At 37.4% G+C, this 20,149-nt stretch overlaps 1 protein-coding gene across 1 annotated transcript in view; it reads right to left on the reverse strand.

The window, feature by feature from the left end:
- Positions 1-10,134: 10,134 nt before the first annotated feature.
- LOC117412348 (FYVE, RhoGEF and PH domain-containing protein 3-like) overlaps positions 10,135-20,149 on the reverse strand; it is a 70,127-nt gene continuing 60,112 nt past the window's right edge. The window contains exon 19 of the mRNA XM_034020672.3: positions 10,135-20,132. Coding sequence (XP_033876563.3) covers positions 19,899-20,132 — 234 coding nt within the window. The 3' untranslated portion in view covers positions 10,135-19,898. The remainder of the gene's footprint in view (positions 20,133-20,149) is intronic.

Here is a 20,149-nt window from a genome sequence, read left to right on the forward strand (position 1 = left end):
TCACAGGGCGGTCTAGCTGTAGCAATAATGAGCGAGTTTAGGCAGTCTAGTAATCCAGACACCTGAGACAGCTGAACAGCTCATATTTATGCAGTTTTTTTTTTTTTTGATGGCTGATCATTGCATCCTGTCAACATAACAAAACTACTGTTGTACATATTCAACTTCATTGCTTTCCTCAATCAAAATTGCATAATAACTGCATTCAACTGGGGAGCATTGCTTATGAAAATGCAGTCCTCTGTTCCTGATAATAATTGCACATTATGGTTAATTGCACCAACAGGATATGCAAAACACGAATCTGCTGTATTGAAGTTATAGTTTCAGTTGCTTGACAATTTTTTTTTTTGTGAGATGCATGGGGCATGTAGGGGTTCGGGGAGATTAAAATGTTTAATGAAAAAAAAAAACATAATAATGTTATGGATGTCATAGTGTTTTTAAATAATCATTTTGTTTAATAGGTAAAGGCCCCTAACATGCTTCTTTTCACTGTTCTAATTGAGAGGTGCAGCCTTTTAAATGTTTCTCAGTTTTATTATACTGTATTATACATTCTACACCTGTAATAATTAGATGGGAATACAGCCAAATAAGGGCCATGGTCCCACATCAAAGGGAACCTGAGCTCACTTAAGATTTTAAAGCAGGGCATAAAACTGTGCTCTGATTCAAGCCCTCAAGTGGGTTTCACATCATGGCAAAAATACATTCAGATTCTTCAACATCATGTTTGGCAGCAACACAACTGAATTGTGAAAGATATTTTACTGCCCATCCATACTGTAGCAAATTGATGATGCAATTGACCTCTGGAAACGATCAAAAAGCTTTTTCTTTTTTTTAAATTACAAATACTGAACATGTACTGTATGTCTTTATTTTGTTGCAAACAGCAAACGACTAAAGCTTGCCACTACCATTTTTTTAAAGCAAAAAAAAAAAAATCAGTTTCAAATTGTAGAGGGCTAACAGTTTTGGCTGGCTGGTGTTTATATATAGTATATTGGTTAGCATATTTTGTTACAGGTTTCGACCTAGCAATGTCCATTTTAAGAAGCCGTGGGAAGCTGTAATTAGAAGCTGACTTGTCAGGTCCTGGGTTTGATTGTGCTTGTAATAAACAGACAGAAAGCTAATCTGGAGTGACTGTTTGTCCCAAGGATTTACTAGCTCCATCTAATTGGATTCAACATGCCACATGCCCTGGAAGTGTTATAAAACGAAATCCTCCCTGTAAATTACAGACAATACGTGCCTGCGTTCTGAATGAAGCAGTGCCTTCCAATGCAGTACACCAGAGGTCTGATTGTTTAAGATACATCATCACATGCCTATAGAAAACGTACCAAGGTGATATTCAATGTGAGCATGCGACTGTAATGTACGTTTTAGATCATAGTTCCTTACTGATGAAGTCGCTCACAGCTTGACATTTGTTTCAGAGTTAACAGTTATGAATAAGCATTACATTCCTGAGCTGAGAAATCGTTCATTTCTACTAACTATCCTACTGGCTGTTTCCCCAAGAAGACTGACGTAATAAACTACCAAATCATTGAGATCCTTCACCTTGATGATGCTGACCCAGGAAACATAAGCAGAGACATGTGGAGATTTATGAAAGATGTCTCAAAGCTATGTTGCATAGCGTATGTGTTCTTTTTTTGATCATCATTCATTCTAGGGTTACAAAAAGGAGAAGAAAGTTTCCTTGCAGCCAGGAGATCAGTTTCGTACTTTAACCACGTCAAAAACAGTTTCAACACTGCCGCACGAAACCGAGACAACCACGCAATGTTTTCCTCTTTACCAACTGAAGACGTGCAGATGACATTTTGGCTTTAATTGCGTTAGCCATTCTCGGCGCAGTCCAGTAAACCAGCAAACTCTGAAAACTGAAAACATCTTTACAATGAAGGATTGGGATATGTTCCTTAAAATGCGGGGCCCATTTCTACATGAATTACAAAAATAGATACATGATATACTGTATATTACTGACAGCTTACTAAAGTGACTTTACATTTTGTAACGTTCACTGTCACACTGTTCCTATTATGTCATAATTATCACTGAAGGTCTGGGTGCGGGTTTAGATTTATACATGTATGAATGTTAAAGTTACATATTTGAGAATATGTTGGCATTATAAGATTGCATGTATGTTATTTAAAAACGTAATACAAATATTTATATAAAAATAAAGAAGACCTATTCAACTCACAGTTTCTTTTGTTTGGAAGGTAATAGAAGTCATGCCGGCTGGATTATATGTGTGGTTATAGAGTACAGTAATGCTTGAGGCCAGACAATTACAGGCTTCTGCAGATTTTATCTGATTTTATGGATCTCTATTGTACCCGGTCATAGCAATTTACTGGTTACAGTTATCCATCATTGTAAGAACCCTTGCCTTTGTTACATTTAAAATATACTTTCATTTTATGGTGGGATAAAGGTACAATGTTAATGGAAAAATGAAATATATACCTGTTTAAATTACAGTATACAGCGCTTACATTTTTACACCACCTTTTTTTTTCTTTTCCCGGTCAGTGATTAATCTTTATATCAATTTGAAAAAAGAAAAAAGTTTCTTGGTGAAAACAATTATCAATCTCTATCATAATTCCCTTCTCTGATTGGTCTCAGAACATGGTCTAACTTGTATTTACAGTATGTCGTGATACTAAAGGCATACTAGGGATCGGTTTTTAAGAAGGGTATTAGCCAGGGAAAACTGGAAAAGTGCAAAAGTGCTGTGGTAACCCCCCTTTTTCTTGCTGATTCATGTTGAGCCATCAGAAGATGGTAGGACTGTTGAAGGAGATAGAGTAGGTGGGACTGGATTGAGTTTGAGGTTCAGAAAGTCAACACATTGTTATCTATTTGTCCTGATAGGAGAAGGGATCATGGGACACCTCAGAGTCCTAAAAATGTATTTTGAATGCGTCATAAAGCATGGTTCTGGCAGCTCACTTTAACCTTAGATCAATTTACGATCAAGCATATTTTAGTCTCTTCCATATCAGATCAAATCATCAATCAAATAGCTAGTATCTTATTTGCCCTTCAATAAACTTCAGCAAGGAAAGGGTTTATATCTTACCTCAATCCATTCCGTTCCCGGGTGTGTACCAGGGGTCGCCTTCCACCTCACCAGCCTCCACATGCTTTTTGACTTTGTTTAAAGGCCAAAGAATGTAGTGTAAAATATGTATAATGTAGTAGTGTTGTCTAGTCTATGTTTTAATAAATAATCTATCGCATGAGTTTCCTGACAAAGTGTTTTACATACACCTTTGTGGCTTCATAAATATCTTGAATTAACGAGATGTTCCACTGCACATGTTCTATTTTGACACTTCATGTAGTTTTAGTTTTATTTCTGTGTACTTTGAGTCTACAGTTCGGCCAGTTTTTTTTTTTTTTTTTTTTAAATGGAAATTAACCAAGGCACAGTTTCACTTAGCTAAATACTGTACAAGATTATTGTTTTAAGCTTTAAACCAATTTGCACTGGAATCCCCAGACTAGCCTTCCGCTCTCTCCATTCCATCTCCAGCAGCGCTAAGGAATGGAAGAATGAGCAGCTCCATTGAAAAGAGGCTCAAGCACACTTCAAACCCTCCGGCGAGTTCACAGCACATTGAAGTCTGTGCTGACACTGTATTGTATGCTAAACAGAAGGTGGATTATGCAAAAATGGCAGTCGTAGGCACCATTTTACAGGTTCAATTAAATAGTGAGTAACTGGCTGGAATAAAGACTTGCAATGAGTTCAAGTTTGCCTCCCCTGCTTTAGATGATAAAGCAGGGGTTGCAATTCACAATACAATGCAGAAAACCACACAGAGGCCAGCAGGTGTTCTGTACACCCTGGTTCTCACCAGCAGGATCTAAAGGTTTAAGCACCTGCTGGGATTCCTAAACTAGGAGATTCATATTTGAGTTGCCATTCTATATGGAATAATGCAATTTTATTGGTTTGCTCTAACATTCTCTGTACGTTAATCACCTGGAAATCAGCAATCGGATTGGCTGATACCGTGTAGTATTGGTTTATCATTATGACTTGGCAGGGAAGTAAAAAAAAAAAAAAACGACAGGCAGTCTTCACATTTTATATGTGTAACGCTACAATACATGCCTCTTAATTACACATTACTACACCACAATAACACAGTACCGACCGGGGTGCTTATGAAGTTACAATGCATCTACAAGTTTCATTGCAAAAAAAGTATTTTGTAATTGCATTGTAGTATTTAAAAATGTGGGTGTGTATTTACAATGTAAATACCATGTAACCAAATGGGTACTGCGCTGTAATTAGAGACAATGTAAAGTGTAAGCTTTTCTGTTGAAAAGTAGACATTTTAAAAACAGACTGCTTTCAATGAAACTGAAATGAAACATTCACCAAGTTCAATGATTTCAGCCTGTTATTGATTGTGCAGAGGCACAGTTAGCACAGGTATCTCTCTCATTCTGTACTGGGTCATTATAACAGTTCCTTTGTGATTTGTAAACGAATGACAAGGGTTGATCAATGGTTAAAGGCTTGTACGGTAACATACAGGATTTTTAACACATATTGCCTTGGCATTGTTCACAATCGATTTTACATCATCCAACGTTATCTGGTACATTTTAATAGCTTTGTATTTCTATTCCTTCCTGACAACGTTGAGTTTCATTGTCAAAAATGAGGTCAGAAAGCAATATTAGCTGTGGACCCAGAAGCCTCAAAGAAATCAACGCTATTTTCTCTTGGGAAACTGCGTCTAACTGCTTGGATGTTTCTATAGATCCAGACATGTGGATTTCTGGTCTCTGTTCTCCTATTATCCCTAGCTGTTCTCATTCCAGTCAGAGTTATATCAGCCTTCTTTGCCAGATCAATACACTGTGGATCGCCTGCAGTTTCATTTAGTTGGCCTCTAGGTTTATTCTTGCTATTTGCTAAAGGTGTTATCCCTAAGGTCTTAAAATCCTTTTTCCTACCCTTTATTATCTTACCCCTTCTTTTATCATTGTGCTGTTGAAGATTTCGTTTGTAACACATTTCCATCAGTCTTGTAAGATTCATAAGGAATGGAGGTGATTCCAATAAACAGTCAGACAAGCCTTTAGTTAATAAAAAAAACTTTACATATAAAAAGCGTATTAATACTGTTCACATACAGATACCATACATGAAAATACCACCTAATTCACCACAATATTATCGATCAGCTCACTTTTCCAAGTCCAGGTTTTTTTCTTTATCTTTTGTATTTGATGGTCAAAACGCTGCAGGTTATTGCATATTCCTGTTTGTTTGTTTGAAATAATCATTAAAAAAGAAGCACTGGCATAGATAATAATGCATATATAAATGTGGTAACTCATGGACAAAAAACATGGTTAAGCACTGGAAAGCATGGGAAACTGAATTGTAGATATTTAACAGAATGGAGCTTGTAAGGCTAATAGTTAATAGAAGGGTGCAGGCAGCTCCAGTGAGATTCTTTTATTGATGTAAGGAGGAGCACAGACAGTGCACAGGCCCTTGAGCACATACTGTAGCCACAGTGTGAGACAGGCTTCACTACAGAGGCTCACATCTAATGCATGGTCACACTTACTCTTCAAAGGTCACTTGTGAAGAGGGAGATTGATCATGCAGATCTTTAAAAAGAAGGCGATGTGGAGAGGTATAGGGTTTTTTCCTATCCTATTTAAACACTGTAAAGAAAGGCAGAAGCCACTTCTAGAATCCTACCTAAATAAATGTGCAATCAACGTGCATTGAAACCATGTCAATGCCATTCACGTCAATCACATTGTCAAAACGGGCTGACTGTGCATTATATAGGTAGTGTCGGCAGGGTATTCGTTTTAGAGCTGTTAACCTTATCTCTCGCGCTGGGGTCAGGATTCATTACCACAATACATCACACAGCACCGCCCGTTACACAAGCACCTGTACAAGCGGCATTTTTGCACAGCTATACAAGGCTCTATTTTTCCAGATATATGATGCCTATTCATTGTCTTTCTATCAGGGCAATCCCATTCATCTTCCGATGTTTCAAAAGCAGTCTACATTTTTGATGAATCAGCATCGGTAGTTGCCAGGTTTTGAGTTTTCTCCTCTTACAGTACTTCCTCCACTTGGTCATCTCCCCACAGAAAACATCATTCATTCTGTCATTCCGGTCCTCTGTGTTTCTTCATTTCAGGTAGACGTGTCATTACAGGCTGAACCTATGCCAGTAAGGCATTTGTTATCTTTATTTTTTTTAATCCTATAAAGTGGTCCTTTGGTAACTCCAGACTTTAGATTTTTTTTTCTGCACTGCTACATATTGCTTGTACAATGCAACGTATCATTTGTCTTTTTGATTACCTGGCTTGTTTATTGTTCAGTCTGTTTTGTTGTAGTTTATTGTTCAGTCTGTTTTGTTACTGTAGTTTATTGTTCAGTCTGTTTTGTTGCTGTAGTTTATTGTTCAGTCTGTTTTGTTGCTGTAGTTTATTCTTCAGTCTGTTTTGTTGCTGTAGTTTATTCTTCAGTCTGTTTTGTTGCTGTAGTTTATTGTTCAGTCTGTTTTGTTGCTGTAGTTTATTCTTCAGTCTGTTTTGTTGCTGTAGTTTATTGTTCAGTCTGTTTTGTTGCTGTAGTTTATTGTTCAGTCTGTTTTGTTGATGTAGTTTATTGTTCAGTCTGTTTTGTTGCAGTTTATTCTTCAGTCTGTTTTGTTGCTGTAGTTTATTCTTCAGTCTGTTTTGTTGCTGTAGTTTATTGTTCAGTCTGTTTTGTTGCTGTAGTTTATTGTTCAGTCTGTTTTGTTGATGTAGTTTATTGTTCAGTCTGTTTTGTTGCTGTAGTTTATTGTTCAGTCTGTTTTGTTGCTGTAGTTTATTCTTGTCTGTTTTGTTGCTGTAGTTTATTCTTCAGTCTGTTTTGTTGCTGTAGTTTATTGTTCAGTCTGTTTTGTTGCTGTAGTTTATTGTTCAGTCTGTTTTGTTGATGTAGTTTATTCTTCAGTCTGTTTGTTGCTGTAGTTTATTGTTCAGTCTGTTTTGTTGCTGTAGTTTATTGTTCAGTCTGTTTTGTTGCAGTTTATTGTTCAGTCTGTTTTGTTGTAGTTTATTGTTCAGTCTGTTTTGTTGCTGTAGTTTATTCTTCAGTCTGTTTTGTTGCTGTAGTTTATTGTTCAGTCTGTTTTGTTGTAGTTTATTCTTCAGTCTGTTTTGTTGCTGTAGTTTATTCTTCAGTCTGTTTTGTTGCTGTAGTTTATTCTTCAGTCTGTTTTGTTGCTGTAGTTTATTCTTCAGTCTGTTTTGTTGCTGTAGTTTATTGTTCAGTCTGTTTTGTTGCTGTAGTTTATTGTTCAGTCTGTTTTGTTGATGTAGTTTATTGTTCAGTCTGTTTTGTAGCTGTAGTTTATTCTTCAGTCTGTTTTGTAGCTGTAGTTTATTCTTCAGTCTGTTTTGTTGCTGTAGTTTATTCTTCAGTCTGTTTTGTTGCTGTAGTTTATTCTTCAGTCTGTTTTGTTGTAGTTTATTGTTCAGTCTGTTTTGTTGCTGTAGTTTATTGTTCAGTCTGTTTTATTGCTGTAGTTTATTGTTCAGTCTGTTTTGTTGCTGTAGTTTATTCTTCAGTCTGTTTTGTTGCTGTAGTTTATTGTTCAGTCTGTTTTGTTGCTGTAGTTTATTGTTCAGTCTGTTTTGTTGCTGTAGTTTATTGTTCAGTCTGTTTTGTTGATGTAGTTTATTGTTCAGTCTGTTTTATTGCTGTAGTTTATTGTTCAGTCTGTTTTGTTGCTGTAGTTTATTCTTCAGTCTGTTTTGTTGCTGTAGTTTATTGTTCAGTCTGTTTTGTTGCTGTAGTTTATTGTTCAGTCTGTTTTGTTGATGTAGTTTATTGTTCAGTCTGTTTTGTTGCTGTAGTTTATTCTTCAGTCTGTTTTGTTGCTGTAGTTTATTCTTCAGTCTGTTTTGTTGCTGTAGTTTATTGTTCAGTCTGTTTTGTTGCTGTAGTTTATTGTTCAGTCTGTTTTGTTGTAGTTTATTGTTCAGTCTGTTTTGTTGTAGTTTATTGTTCAGTCTGTTTTGTTGCTGTAGTTTATTCTTCAGTCTGTTTTGTTGCTGTAGTTTATTGTTCAGTCTGTTTTGTTGTAGTTTATTGTTCAGTCTGTTTTGTTGCTGTAGTTTATTCTTCAGTCTGTTTTGTTGCTGTAGTTTATTCTTCAGTCTGTTTTGTTGCTGTAGTTTATTCTTCAGTCTGTTTTGTTGCTGTAGTTTATTGTTCAGTCTGTTTTGTTGCTGTAGTTTATTGTTCAGTCTGTTTTGTTGATGTAGTTTATTGTTCAGTCTGTTTTGTAGCTGTAGTTTATTCTTCAGTCTGTTTTGTTGCTGTAGTTTATTGTTCAGTCTGTTTTGTTGCTGTAGTTTATTGTTCAGTCTGTTTTGTTGATGTAGTTTATTGTTCAGTCTGTTTTGTAGCTGTAGTTTATTGTTCAGTCTGTTTGTTGCTGTAGTTTATTCTTCAGTCTGTTTTGTTGCTGTAGTTTATTCTTCAGTCTGTTTTGTTGCTGTAGTTTATTCTTCAGTCTGTTTTGTTGCTGTAGTTTATTCTTCAGTCTGTTTTGTTGTAGTTTATTCTTCAGTCTGTTTTGTTGCTGTAGTTTATTGTTCAGTCTGTTTTGTTGCAGTTTATTGTTCAGTCTGTTTTGTTGTAGTTTATTCTTCAGTCTGTTTTGTTGCTGTAGTTTATTCTTCAGTCTGTTTTGTTGCTGTAGTTTATTCTTCAGTCTGTTTTGTTGCTGTAGTTTATTCTTCAGTCTGTTTTGTTGCTGTAGTTCAAGCAAACTGAAAATATTATTTTGATGCAATTTATATATTATGGATCCATATTGATTCCATGGTTAACTTAAAAGCATTGCAAGCAGAGACGAATATGGTAAACAATACACAGTATTAGCTAAGAAATGGTAAATGACAGAGAGATATTAAATACTACGTTTGAAGTGTATATATATTTATAATTCTTAGCTCCAGATTAGACATAAAATATGACAATATGTTACAGCTAATACAAATATCCATGTCTCAGACAATATAACAGACAGTATAATAAAAATGAATTATTTATTATTCCGTTCTTTGCCTTGGATTTACATAGACACTGCAAGCAATCAATCAATTGCTGTTGGGAAGCAGATCTATATAGGACCCTCATTAAAACACCATCCATCTGAGGCCAGTGTTGCTCATGCTGTGCCTTGGCAGGTTCAGTACAATGGAGGGTTGTGCAAATACACATCAGGACCGATCGAGCAACATATTCAAGTATCATAGAAATGAAAGAGCATAAGAGGCCATGCTATACTCATTTTCTACCACATGTTCATAAGTTTGATTTCTAAATACGCCATTGAGAAAAGTATAGGAGATGCATACGCAAACTGCAAATGACTGTACAATTTTATTACATGGCAGACTTTTGAAAGGTACATTTATCACTGTCTGTACTCGTCCTTCTCTAGCTAGGCAGTAATACTGTTAAATAACCAATGTTTGCTCCCTGATAGTTTGCATGGCTTTGGAGCCCAATTTAATTATGTACCATTTGAAATATGTTGTTTTATTATTATTATTATTATTATTATTATTTGTTTATTTAGCAGACGACTTTATCCAAGGCGACTTACAGAGACTAGGGTGTGTGAACTATGCACCAGCTGCAGAGTCACTTACAATTACGTCTCACCCGAAAGACGGAGCACAAGGAGGTTAAGTGACTTGCTCAGGGTCACACAATGAGTCAGTGGCTGAGGTGGGATTTGAACTGGGGACCTCCTGGTTACAAGCCCTTTTCTTTAACCACTGGACCACACATAATTGTAGCATGGTGAGCAAAACCTGTGCTCTCTTGCATACTGACCTGAATGAATACATGGATGTGTGTGTGTGTGTGCGTCTCACTTTTGATGCGGGACAGCGGAATGTAAGATCATTCCAACGCGTGTCATCAGATTCTATCTGGCTATGATTATTCAGAACAATATCAGGCTGAGTGAAACATTAACTCACAGCCTTCACAGCGCCAACAAGTAAAAAGATGGCAAACCAGAATCCAGTTCTATTTATTTATTGATTTATTCATTCTTTAACCAGGAATAACCCCATCGAGACTGAGGCCTCATTTACAAGAGTGTCCTGGAAAGATGACCAGAAACAGACAGCAGTAATTTCACATCCCTAAAAACAACATCACTCTAAAAGGCAATCTCATCACACATTCAGTCTGGGATCAGAAACACTTACACTTGGATAATTCTTGGAACCGACTCATTAAAATAAATGTAATCTTAGTCATTGTTCTACGTTTAGCTGATACATTTGGGTTATTTATCTGATGCACTATCATATACTGGATACTCTGGTCCAGACTACTCCATGCCAAAGGGGGCGCTGTGACTTAATGCTGATCAACCAGGTGCTCCAAAGCACCCGATAAGCAGGTATATAAGAATAGGTCATCAACTGTACTTGGGTATATTTACATGTAACATTGCGCCTAGGTAACCTGGCAACACAACACATTTGCCTTCTACAATTCAGTGACCTCCAATCTAGCTAGTAGGTGGCAGTGATGGGTTTGAGGGTGGCAAAAAGAGAAAACCACATACCTAGCTGCCCTTGCTAATCTCAGCACTGCTGGTATTTGCTTGTCACGCTCATCAGATTGGCATTTTTTTTTTTTTTATAAAACCACATTTCCTGCCCCCAAAACTAACCTCGTTATTCCACTCAATATTGGCAGCCGTGACAGTGTCAATACAAATGAATACGGTCTAACTTCCGTGCCGTTTCTTGTACGCAGGAGTTCATAATGAACAATGAGGAAAATGTCTTTAACAGATGTTTAGTTCATATGAAAATCAATAGGAAATCAAAAGGTCAAACAACAACACATTTCCTGTATGGACCCTTCTTGTCAAGTGATACCATGTATTTGAATTGCAAAATCTCTTAAAATTTGATTTTAGTGAGAATGGCAAAGGGACCTGATGTTTATTTATTCTTGTTTTATGGCTTCACACATGCCGTGGATCTTGCACGCTCACAGCCTGAATCAGAAGACTTACAGCAGTAACTGTGACACCAGAGCCTTCGATTTATCACTGCAATGAATGACAGCTGCTAAGAGAGAACAGCTCCAGTGTACTTGAGCAAGTTCAATTTTCAGGTTTGTTAGTTTTTGAATTAAAAATGGCAGGAGAGTCCGTGTCCAATTAAAAAACGAGACTGTGGGTCTTTGCCTCAGGGAGACTTCATCTCAATGTGACAAGCTAAATGCTTTTCCTATATTTGGGCCAATGCATTTGTAAAGGCTACACGAGCGAGATAGACAGGCCTTTGGCACCTGTGCTGCCAATTTACAGATTTAACTGCAACTTTGCTCACAAAATTACTACCTCCCAGTACAAGGTAACTACAGATGTCATTTTAATGGTACTGTACATTTCCTAACCTATTTATATCCCATAATGTTAATTCATGTTTATTTATTTATTTACCACTGTGTTTGACATTTTACCCAGTGTTTTATGGGCCCCAGGATTATTTAGAGCATAAAAAAAATGGAAAATATATTTCCCACAGTCTCTCACCCGCAAGCAACCCAAAAATAAATGTCTAGACAGCACGTGACATCAATGACTTACCTGATTACAATCCAAAGCAAAACCTCTGCTAAAAAACCTTACCTGAATGCCCATTCAATTAAATGGCTTGGCATGATGTCCCATTCCATGTCATGTATCCTTTATTTCCGCTGCCCTAAATCACAACCTGTTCCACAGCACACTGTTCCAGTGATTGCCATTCGCTGCAGGTCCATTCAGGTCTCAGTGAGAACAGTTAGCAAAGTGGTTTCAGTGCAGGCTAAACCAGCAACACAGGAGCTCAACAGGGGAAAATACATCCCTGGGGGCGAGATACCTGAACATGGAACATAAATACGAAAGGATATCTTTTAATTGGAGGCTTAGTGAGAAAGGTGCTTGGTAGTGGAAATACAGCTTTTGATCTCAGGAGGCTGACCAAGTCTGAGAGGTGTTTCTAGAATCAAGAAAAAAGGTCTAAGTGTGTAGAGGATTGCTGCGTCCCTCGTGGGTTAGTCACTAAGAGATTGATTCCATTCCGAGGCTGGTATTCTACTGCAGCCTTTAGCTGTTTCCCAGCTCAGGGTCAGTGATTACTGTACATTGTGGAGACTGGACATCAATCAGCAGCACACTTGAACTGCTAACCCGCTTGCCCTTCAGATGTGCTTTACAATGGAATTGCTAAACACATGTGCTAGTGGAATGACAGTGTAGTTAGAGATGCTTGTTTTTTTAATGAAACAGTTTTCTTCCCTCCTGGCATTCTGGCATGAGAAGCCTCATGTGGTCTTCCCAGCAAATCAAATGACCCATCCATTTCACTCTTGTATTAATCATTTACATTTATACTGACAAAATGCAATTGTCTTTCCTAAACATGTTATTGAAAGCAAAGCCTGAAGCTTTTTTTTATGTATAGGAGTAACACACGCTGTTACTCTATTTCTAATTGGATTTTTATAGATCTGAAGTTATATCAGATATGTTTGCTGTCGGAATTGGAACACAACTTACTCTTACAACCTTGGTGAAAAGCCAGGAATGTCAATGTGGGATTTAAACTATAGGATTCATAGGTACTTCATTACCAATATGTAGGCATGTGTGATCAAAGGCATTGTCAGGAGTATTTTACAACAACATTTTCTGTACAATAGCTACCAAAAAATGTAAAAGTGATAGCTTGGATTACTATTGCATATACAATAGACGATGATGTACTTAACGTGGGCACCTGTCTTAGTAAGAACTGTGTTAAGGTGCAGTTGTTATTTTGCAGAATGATCTGAGCTGGGCTTCTTGCAAGGTTCATTGCTGCACTCACCTCCATAGCGAATGTTTGAATCCTGTTGAAGTCACAAGTAAAAACGAGCGTGGCGGTCTTGAAAAACCACGATGTAGGGGGCACCTTCCTTTGCAGAAAAAAAAGCGAGGCCAAAGATTGGAGGAGCAGATGTGGTGGACGAGATAAAATACTGCGGTTGTGGAAAATGCTGTGTCAGTTTGCTACTCTGTGCACAGCACCATTTAAAAAAAAAGTGTACTAAAGCCTGAGGAGTCTTATATAAGTACAAGACTGGGACCAGTGTTAGGGAACCTGATCCAAGAGCTCTCTGTTCATTTTGCCACTTCAGTCTGAGCAACAAAACTATAATAATAATACATAACCAGCGCTGCAATATATTTGGGATCTTTGGAAAATATCCACTAAACACATACCCAAGACTTCCACTGCTTTTCTTGAAGGTATTTCAGTGTCTTATTGGACATACTTAAAATACTGTGTTCAATGGGCCTCAGTCTATGCTATGTCTGTGACACTTCCTTTGGCTCCACCTGCATATTCACCTTCTTAAGCTGGAACTGTACAGAGGTTGTTTCATTCTCCCTGCCTGACAGTTCTGGTTTATTTCTTCTTCTTCTGCTCCAGTTTGATTTCACCTCATTATATCCGTGTCATTTTACAAACACCATTACCATGCAACCCCCGTGCACGCTCTGTCATTCCCAGGTACATTTTCAATGCCGCTCGGCATTTTTCTGAGAGGAGAGTTTTGGGTTTTGTTCTCTCAGCGCTAATGATCAGAGGTGCAAAGGGTTAAACCTGTTCTACAGATGGTATTCAGGTGTGATGATCTATCCTGGCATTTAAATATGTCAGACAGACCGTTGACTACAGAACACTCAGTTTGTACAAATCATTAAAACACCTTGCAAAGCCGGCACGTTGCCATGACATCATTTACTGTTGTTATTTTAAAAGAGAGGTCTGATAAAGCTGCTTCTAAAATAAGAATCAGCAATACCTCCAGTGGTCACAGTGTATATACTTCACAATTACAAAATAAAAAGATAAGCATTGGCATGGTAAGAAAGTAGTGTCTCTATAACGCTGATTTGAAAACCTTCCTGCTTTCTGCAGTATTTCTCCCCTGGGTAACACTTTAGTTTATGGATCCATTAAATCTGGTTAAATACAATGCACTTTTGAAAATGATTATATGATTCATATGCTGATATTTAGGCACTTACAATAGATTCCTGAAACTACCCTTTTTTGGCCATAATCCTCAATTGCAGGTGAAATGAAGCAGTTTGGTTTTATCATGATTAAAAGAAAAACAGGGACAAAATTATTTATCGTCTGGTTTTTAAGATGAAGACATGATGGATTAATAATTTCTAACCACCCTCAATATATTTTGTAGCTGCTTGTTTGAATGCTAGCTATACAGCTGGATCATTAACTGCGAGACAACTGAGGAAGTCTGTGACTGTTGTAAAGTTCTGAGGCTAACCACACTATCGTATCTACAGCACCATTACAGCATCTGTCAAACCTCCTGGGTGCAGGCGTTTCTCAGAAATGACAACTCTTTGTGCCAGCATCATTCGGTAGCCCTATTATCAAAAGTCCACACATTCAAATGCCTGTGTGCTTCCCTCGGAGATATTTTTGAAACCCAAATGATTTATTATGTTCATTAATGCTAGAGAATCAAGATCGTTGCAAGCACCCGGGTCTCTCGCCTGCAGTGGTGTCATAAAACAAAATATAAATCCGCGGCAGGGATGATATACAAATGAAAACCACTTTCCTGTGCTGTGCTGAGAATATGTTAAGAAATGTTTTTGTTTAACGGGCAGTGGTTTCAAGACTCGGTATCAAAGCACCTGTGCGGATTCAATTCAGCTCTAGGAATCATGTCTAGACTTGTTTGCATAGAGCCAATTGTTATAGCAAATGAAACCCTGTATGTATGTGTGCGTGTGTGTATATATATATATATATATATATTCATGAAACACCTGCTGCCTTCTGGTTTTGCTCATTTCTTTAAAGTGCGGTTCATAGCTGGTCAAGTTTAGCTTCATGCAAGCATTCACACTTTCTTCTGTGAATCTCGCGCGCAGGTTGTTTTTGATATACGTTGCCGACCCCTAGGGACTGTTCTGAGTGAAGGAGCAGTTTGGTCTCCACGTCCATCCCTGGCCACTGTTTTAAACCATGCTGAGCCCATTCATTGTGATGATTTTGTGATCTGAACCTAGACAGGTGGTCACCGAAGTCAAGGATGGGAACAATAGAAAACGAAGGTCCATCGGAATAGATTAACCTATTTCTCTCTGTTCATTCTGTGCCTAGCATAATTATTGATTTACTTTAATTGCAATTCAATCTGCTTAATGTGGGGGCAGCAGGGGATCAAATACTAAGAAATTTAAAGGCTCACTGAGTTGATTCTTACCTTCAGTATTGAATAATCAGCACTAATCATGGATTTGATTGATTTTCACGTTTTTTGTTATTGTCATTAACAATACTATACAATGTAATATACCATTTGTTGGGATTCCAGAAGTAGCTCATCAAGCTGTAGTTGGAGCAACAGATTTTGCTGAATGAATTAGAGCTTATAAAATACTAGGTTTGCCCAGTGAGATAAATTGGCATGCTGGGAGAACAAACAGGGACCCAGTGGAGAATCTCGCACAGATGAGCTGAAGGGTTTTCAAAGTGACTCAAGGACAAAATGAGTTTATTTGTATTTTTTTTTATCAGGAATATGCACTCCTTGCAAAAATGCAATGCAAAGGAATACATCTGCTGAATAAGTGCATTTATTTTGCACTGTCTAAAGGATTTTAACTGCAGACGTGCATGCTGGGTATTTAATTTTTTCATAATGTTCCCAGCAGGTCTCGCTGTCACAGTGTGTAGCAGCAGGCTGTAAGATAGTACAGCCTCTGCATTGATCGAATACACATATTCTGATCTGTATTTGCATTAATGCAAGCTAATGTAATCCACATTTACACAGATCAGAAGAAAAAGTGTTTCAGCTGAATATGTGTTCTTCTGACCAAGAAGAGAGCTGAGAAGAGGTGGTCTTGTCAATCCAATTATGTTAAATTATCTGGTGATTTTTTTTTTTTTTTTAACTGTCAGCTGATGACTAAGTTATCAAACTCATAGAAGTTTTCAGAATTGCATTCTAAATTATGGATTTTTAATTTGGATTTTTTTTGTGTGTGCAAAAACGGAACTGTGCAATTTGAGCACAAGCTCAGTAAATTGGGTTTAAATCACTTTCAGATATATGAAAGGCATTCACGACCATAAGGGAGTTATGTCTTATCTAGTTATTAAGAAGCAGCAGCACCATCGGAAGATTAAATAGTAATACATATGAAGATAAATGAACGTCTATTGACTGTCTTTCTCGGCTGAATTCAAGATTAACTTTACTCAGCAGCATTTCCACGAGGAGCAAAACAATTCTCTCCTTTAAATGGATTACCAATTTGCTAAAGCATAATCCTTTACATGAGAATTCTGCAGTTGTTAAGTGACAAACCGGAGAATAATAGGTACCGTACAATGAATAAATAAATACATCTGCAGTAATATATGGGCAGAAAATTATAAGATGGAAAAGTCACTGTTGTATCAAGACAAAACACAACTGCAGCATATCTTTGCAGCTGGTCTCAACTTTCTGAAGTTAGCAGAAGGGCTGCAACTTGACAAAAAAATGTCTACTGGATTTACATTTCTTTAGAATCTTAGAACTAATTATTTTAAAAAAAAAATGATCAAGAGCAGTTATCACTGTGCCTGAAGGTAGTGCTGGCAGTTTGTACCCTGTGGGTTTAATACTCCATCACATCGAAGAAGTCTCTAAGCACTATCTGCAGCGTAACTTAACATTTGGGCAAAAAGGGTATAAATCACAATTCAAAAAGCCACCTTGGCTCACTAGCACCCCTACTGGATTAAAGCTGTGCCGTATTGAATTTAGCACTAGGCTCTTTGTAGGGTCGCGTAGGTAGAAACTTAGTTTTGCTACAAGGTCCGAGTAACAAGTTGTGTTTTTTTTTTATTGGGAAGTTTATATATACTTTCCTGGAACCCAAACTTTATTATTAGGCCAATTCCGATACAAAGCCAACGTCCTAATGAAACATTCCCCAGAAACAAAGTGCATTTTTAAACAGCCCCCCTAATAATACATACAGTACTAGTCTATGATTCCATGCATCACTGAGCACCAGCTTTGAGCTAGGGCTGCATTAAAGGTTAATGTTTCAGTTCTGGAAGAATTTTCATTAACCAGGTTAATGTTATTTTGTAATGGATGGAAAGGTTTGGTAAAATGTGTTTCTGGTATTTCATGACTTTGCAGGTCCTGCATATATAGCTTACCATAGCCACGCATAGTAAGAGAGGTGAGGATAGTATTTTAATATGGCTTTTAGCCTCTAGGTGTGAAATCAAATTACAGTATGTCTTTGCAGTTAAACACATGTTTTCCCTGGGCTAATAAAATATGCATCTTTTCATAGTTAACCCCTTTTTCAGTGTCTTTTGGACATTTTTAAGTGGCACAGACAAAGGACTTCAAAGGCCTTCGAAAAAACATGAGGCTTGTGACTATCCATTACATATAATAATAATTCTGGTTGCACAGTAAAACAAACATACAAGGAGCTAGAAACGACATTGCTAAAAAATACAAAACCTGCTTTACTTTGGGCAAATACCACTAATCTGCACTCGAAATGGATTATGCTCTGTTAATAGCTAGCAGGAGTGTTTTTTGCTGGTAAATCCTGCAAACTGTTTATACAGTAAATTTATGTAGCTCCTGTCCATGAATACATGTTTTGGGCAGTTGATCTCATTTATCACTTTGTCTTTCATTATAGAACACAGTATGTGCACAGCATGCTTACCCACAAACATAAAAAAAACATATATATCAACATGCAAATTAAATGTTTGGGGAGAAAAAAAAACATGCTTTGGTGGTTGCTCATTTACAGCATAGCCTTGAATGATCTTTGTTCAATTCGTATCATTTTCCTGTGTCATTTGTAATGAAATGCGGTACTTTCAATTTGAAATGGCATTTTCTAGATGCAATGTTTTATGCATGATACACTGCAGTACACACACCTCATTTGATGATGAAAACACAGCTTAAGAATAGAGGCCTTATTTTCATGCACTGGTATTCAGGAAAAAGCAAAGACTATGGCTTTTCATTGAAGGTGAGGGGAAAATAAGATGCATCACCTGCATCTAATATTATAAATCATGCTGTCATCCCCAGCACAAGAGACGGAACATTCCCTTAACGGAAACAAAAAAAAAAAAACAGCAGCAAAAGGAAAGTTTAACACCAACGACTTGCACTCTACCTAAAGAAACACTAGGCAGCCCAAGATGAGTGCTAATCACTTTGTGAAACCAGTATTCTTTTCTTTTTCTGCAATCAATCTATAAAACTATAGAAAATAGTCTTACAATGCAGCTGTATACAGGACGGTATTCTCATGTTTGTTTCAGGCTGGTCACTTTATCGGCTTACCTTCCAGAGCTCTTAATTGTTAATGATCTAAGACCTACGGTTCTTTACAGTAATCAATTCGAAGATTACCAGACTTCTCTGCTGATTGGACTGTCCATGCCTGAATCAAGACGAATTGATCTTCTCTGTTTGAAAATCAAAACATGTTATCCAATCTTCACGAAAGCTTCATGGACAGTGCATTTCAAATGCCAAGTTTGAGTTGAAATCCAACTTCTCGGCTAAATACGAATAAAACTATGAAACCAAAACTGATTGTATTTGCTTAATCTATGGCTACTAGGTTACCAGAGGAAAGACTTAAAATGGGTGGTAAATTGGTAGCTTGTGTTGGTTTGGAATTTCGTTTCACAGACCACCACAAACCACAGAGAGACAAGGCTCTTTCTAATATGAGTGAAAACCTGAAGTATTTGGTTCCTAAAAAATAGGTGTGAGCGTTGATTAACATTTTGACAATCCAGACCAAGACACAACACAAATTTCTATACCAAAACTGCCAAAAGTGAACCATATGCATGGTTTTTATTAATGTTTTGCTTACGTTGTTGTTCGTGTGCATGGTCCCAGTTAGCAATATAAAATCTGTCCACTTACAACGAAATGTACTTGATGATGAAAATTAAACATGTTCATTAAAAAGCACAGTACATAAATATGTCAAATAAACATGCAGGCAGAAACTCCCTCCCCCCCCCCCCCCACCCCTCTATTGAATTCTTAGGAATTGTAAATGTTCCTGCCTACAGTACTTCATCTTGCTATGTTTATTTAAATCACAAAAACGGCAGACGTAGTCCAATTAGCAGTAGTAAAAGTAAAATAATTACATCACTTAAAATGCACAAGGAGAGTTGCATTGTGAGAGCACAAAGGATGGACAGGAGAAATGACAGTGGCCAGCCACAAGCTTTCACAACTCTTAATTTAAAAAGTAGCTTTTGTTCAGCAAATTAAAATACTATACATCCCGCACAGAATAGCCACTGAATGGACAAGGAGAGGTCACATTTACAACCAATACTGAATACAAATGAATACAAGATACACCTTCGCAATTGCAGATGCAGTTAATGCTTCACCAAAACGTGTGCACAACGTATTTATGAGATCTCTCACCAGTTAACAAACTGTTTCTGTTTCTAGATTTATGAACGCATGTTACCAGACTGATGAAACCAAACAACAATTTTCTTTTTAAGGAGGCAGAAAACAGTGATAAAAACACGTACACAGATATGAACACGGAGATACATTCTCTAAAATAAAAGTGCCATTGTAAAAGTGAATTCAAGTAATGCATGTACATTACACACTATTGGAAGTCCACGAGCAGCACGCTGGCTGGTGATTACAGGCTGGTCTTCGCTTCAGTTTTGCTGCAGAGGCCTTCCTGTTCCGACTCCCCTTTGACTGCTTTAGAAAGGATCTCGATCCATTTGCTTTGGAGCTCCTCCTCCTCTGCGCTGAACAATATGCTGTGCTGGGATTGGCTGAGCTTGAAAACATGCTTCATATCAAGCTTCGCTGTTGCCAAACTGACTTCACAGCCAGGCAGCGGAATGGCACGTGGCAATTGAACCTCCTGAAACAGAAAGAGTT

The sequence above is a fragment of the Acipenser ruthenus genome, chromosome 25, assembly GCF_902713425.1.
Source record: "Acipenser ruthenus chromosome 25, fAciRut3.2 maternal haplotype, whole genome shotgun sequence".
NCBI lineage: Eukaryota > Metazoa > Chordata > Actinopteri > Acipenseriformes > Acipenseridae > Acipenser > Acipenser ruthenus.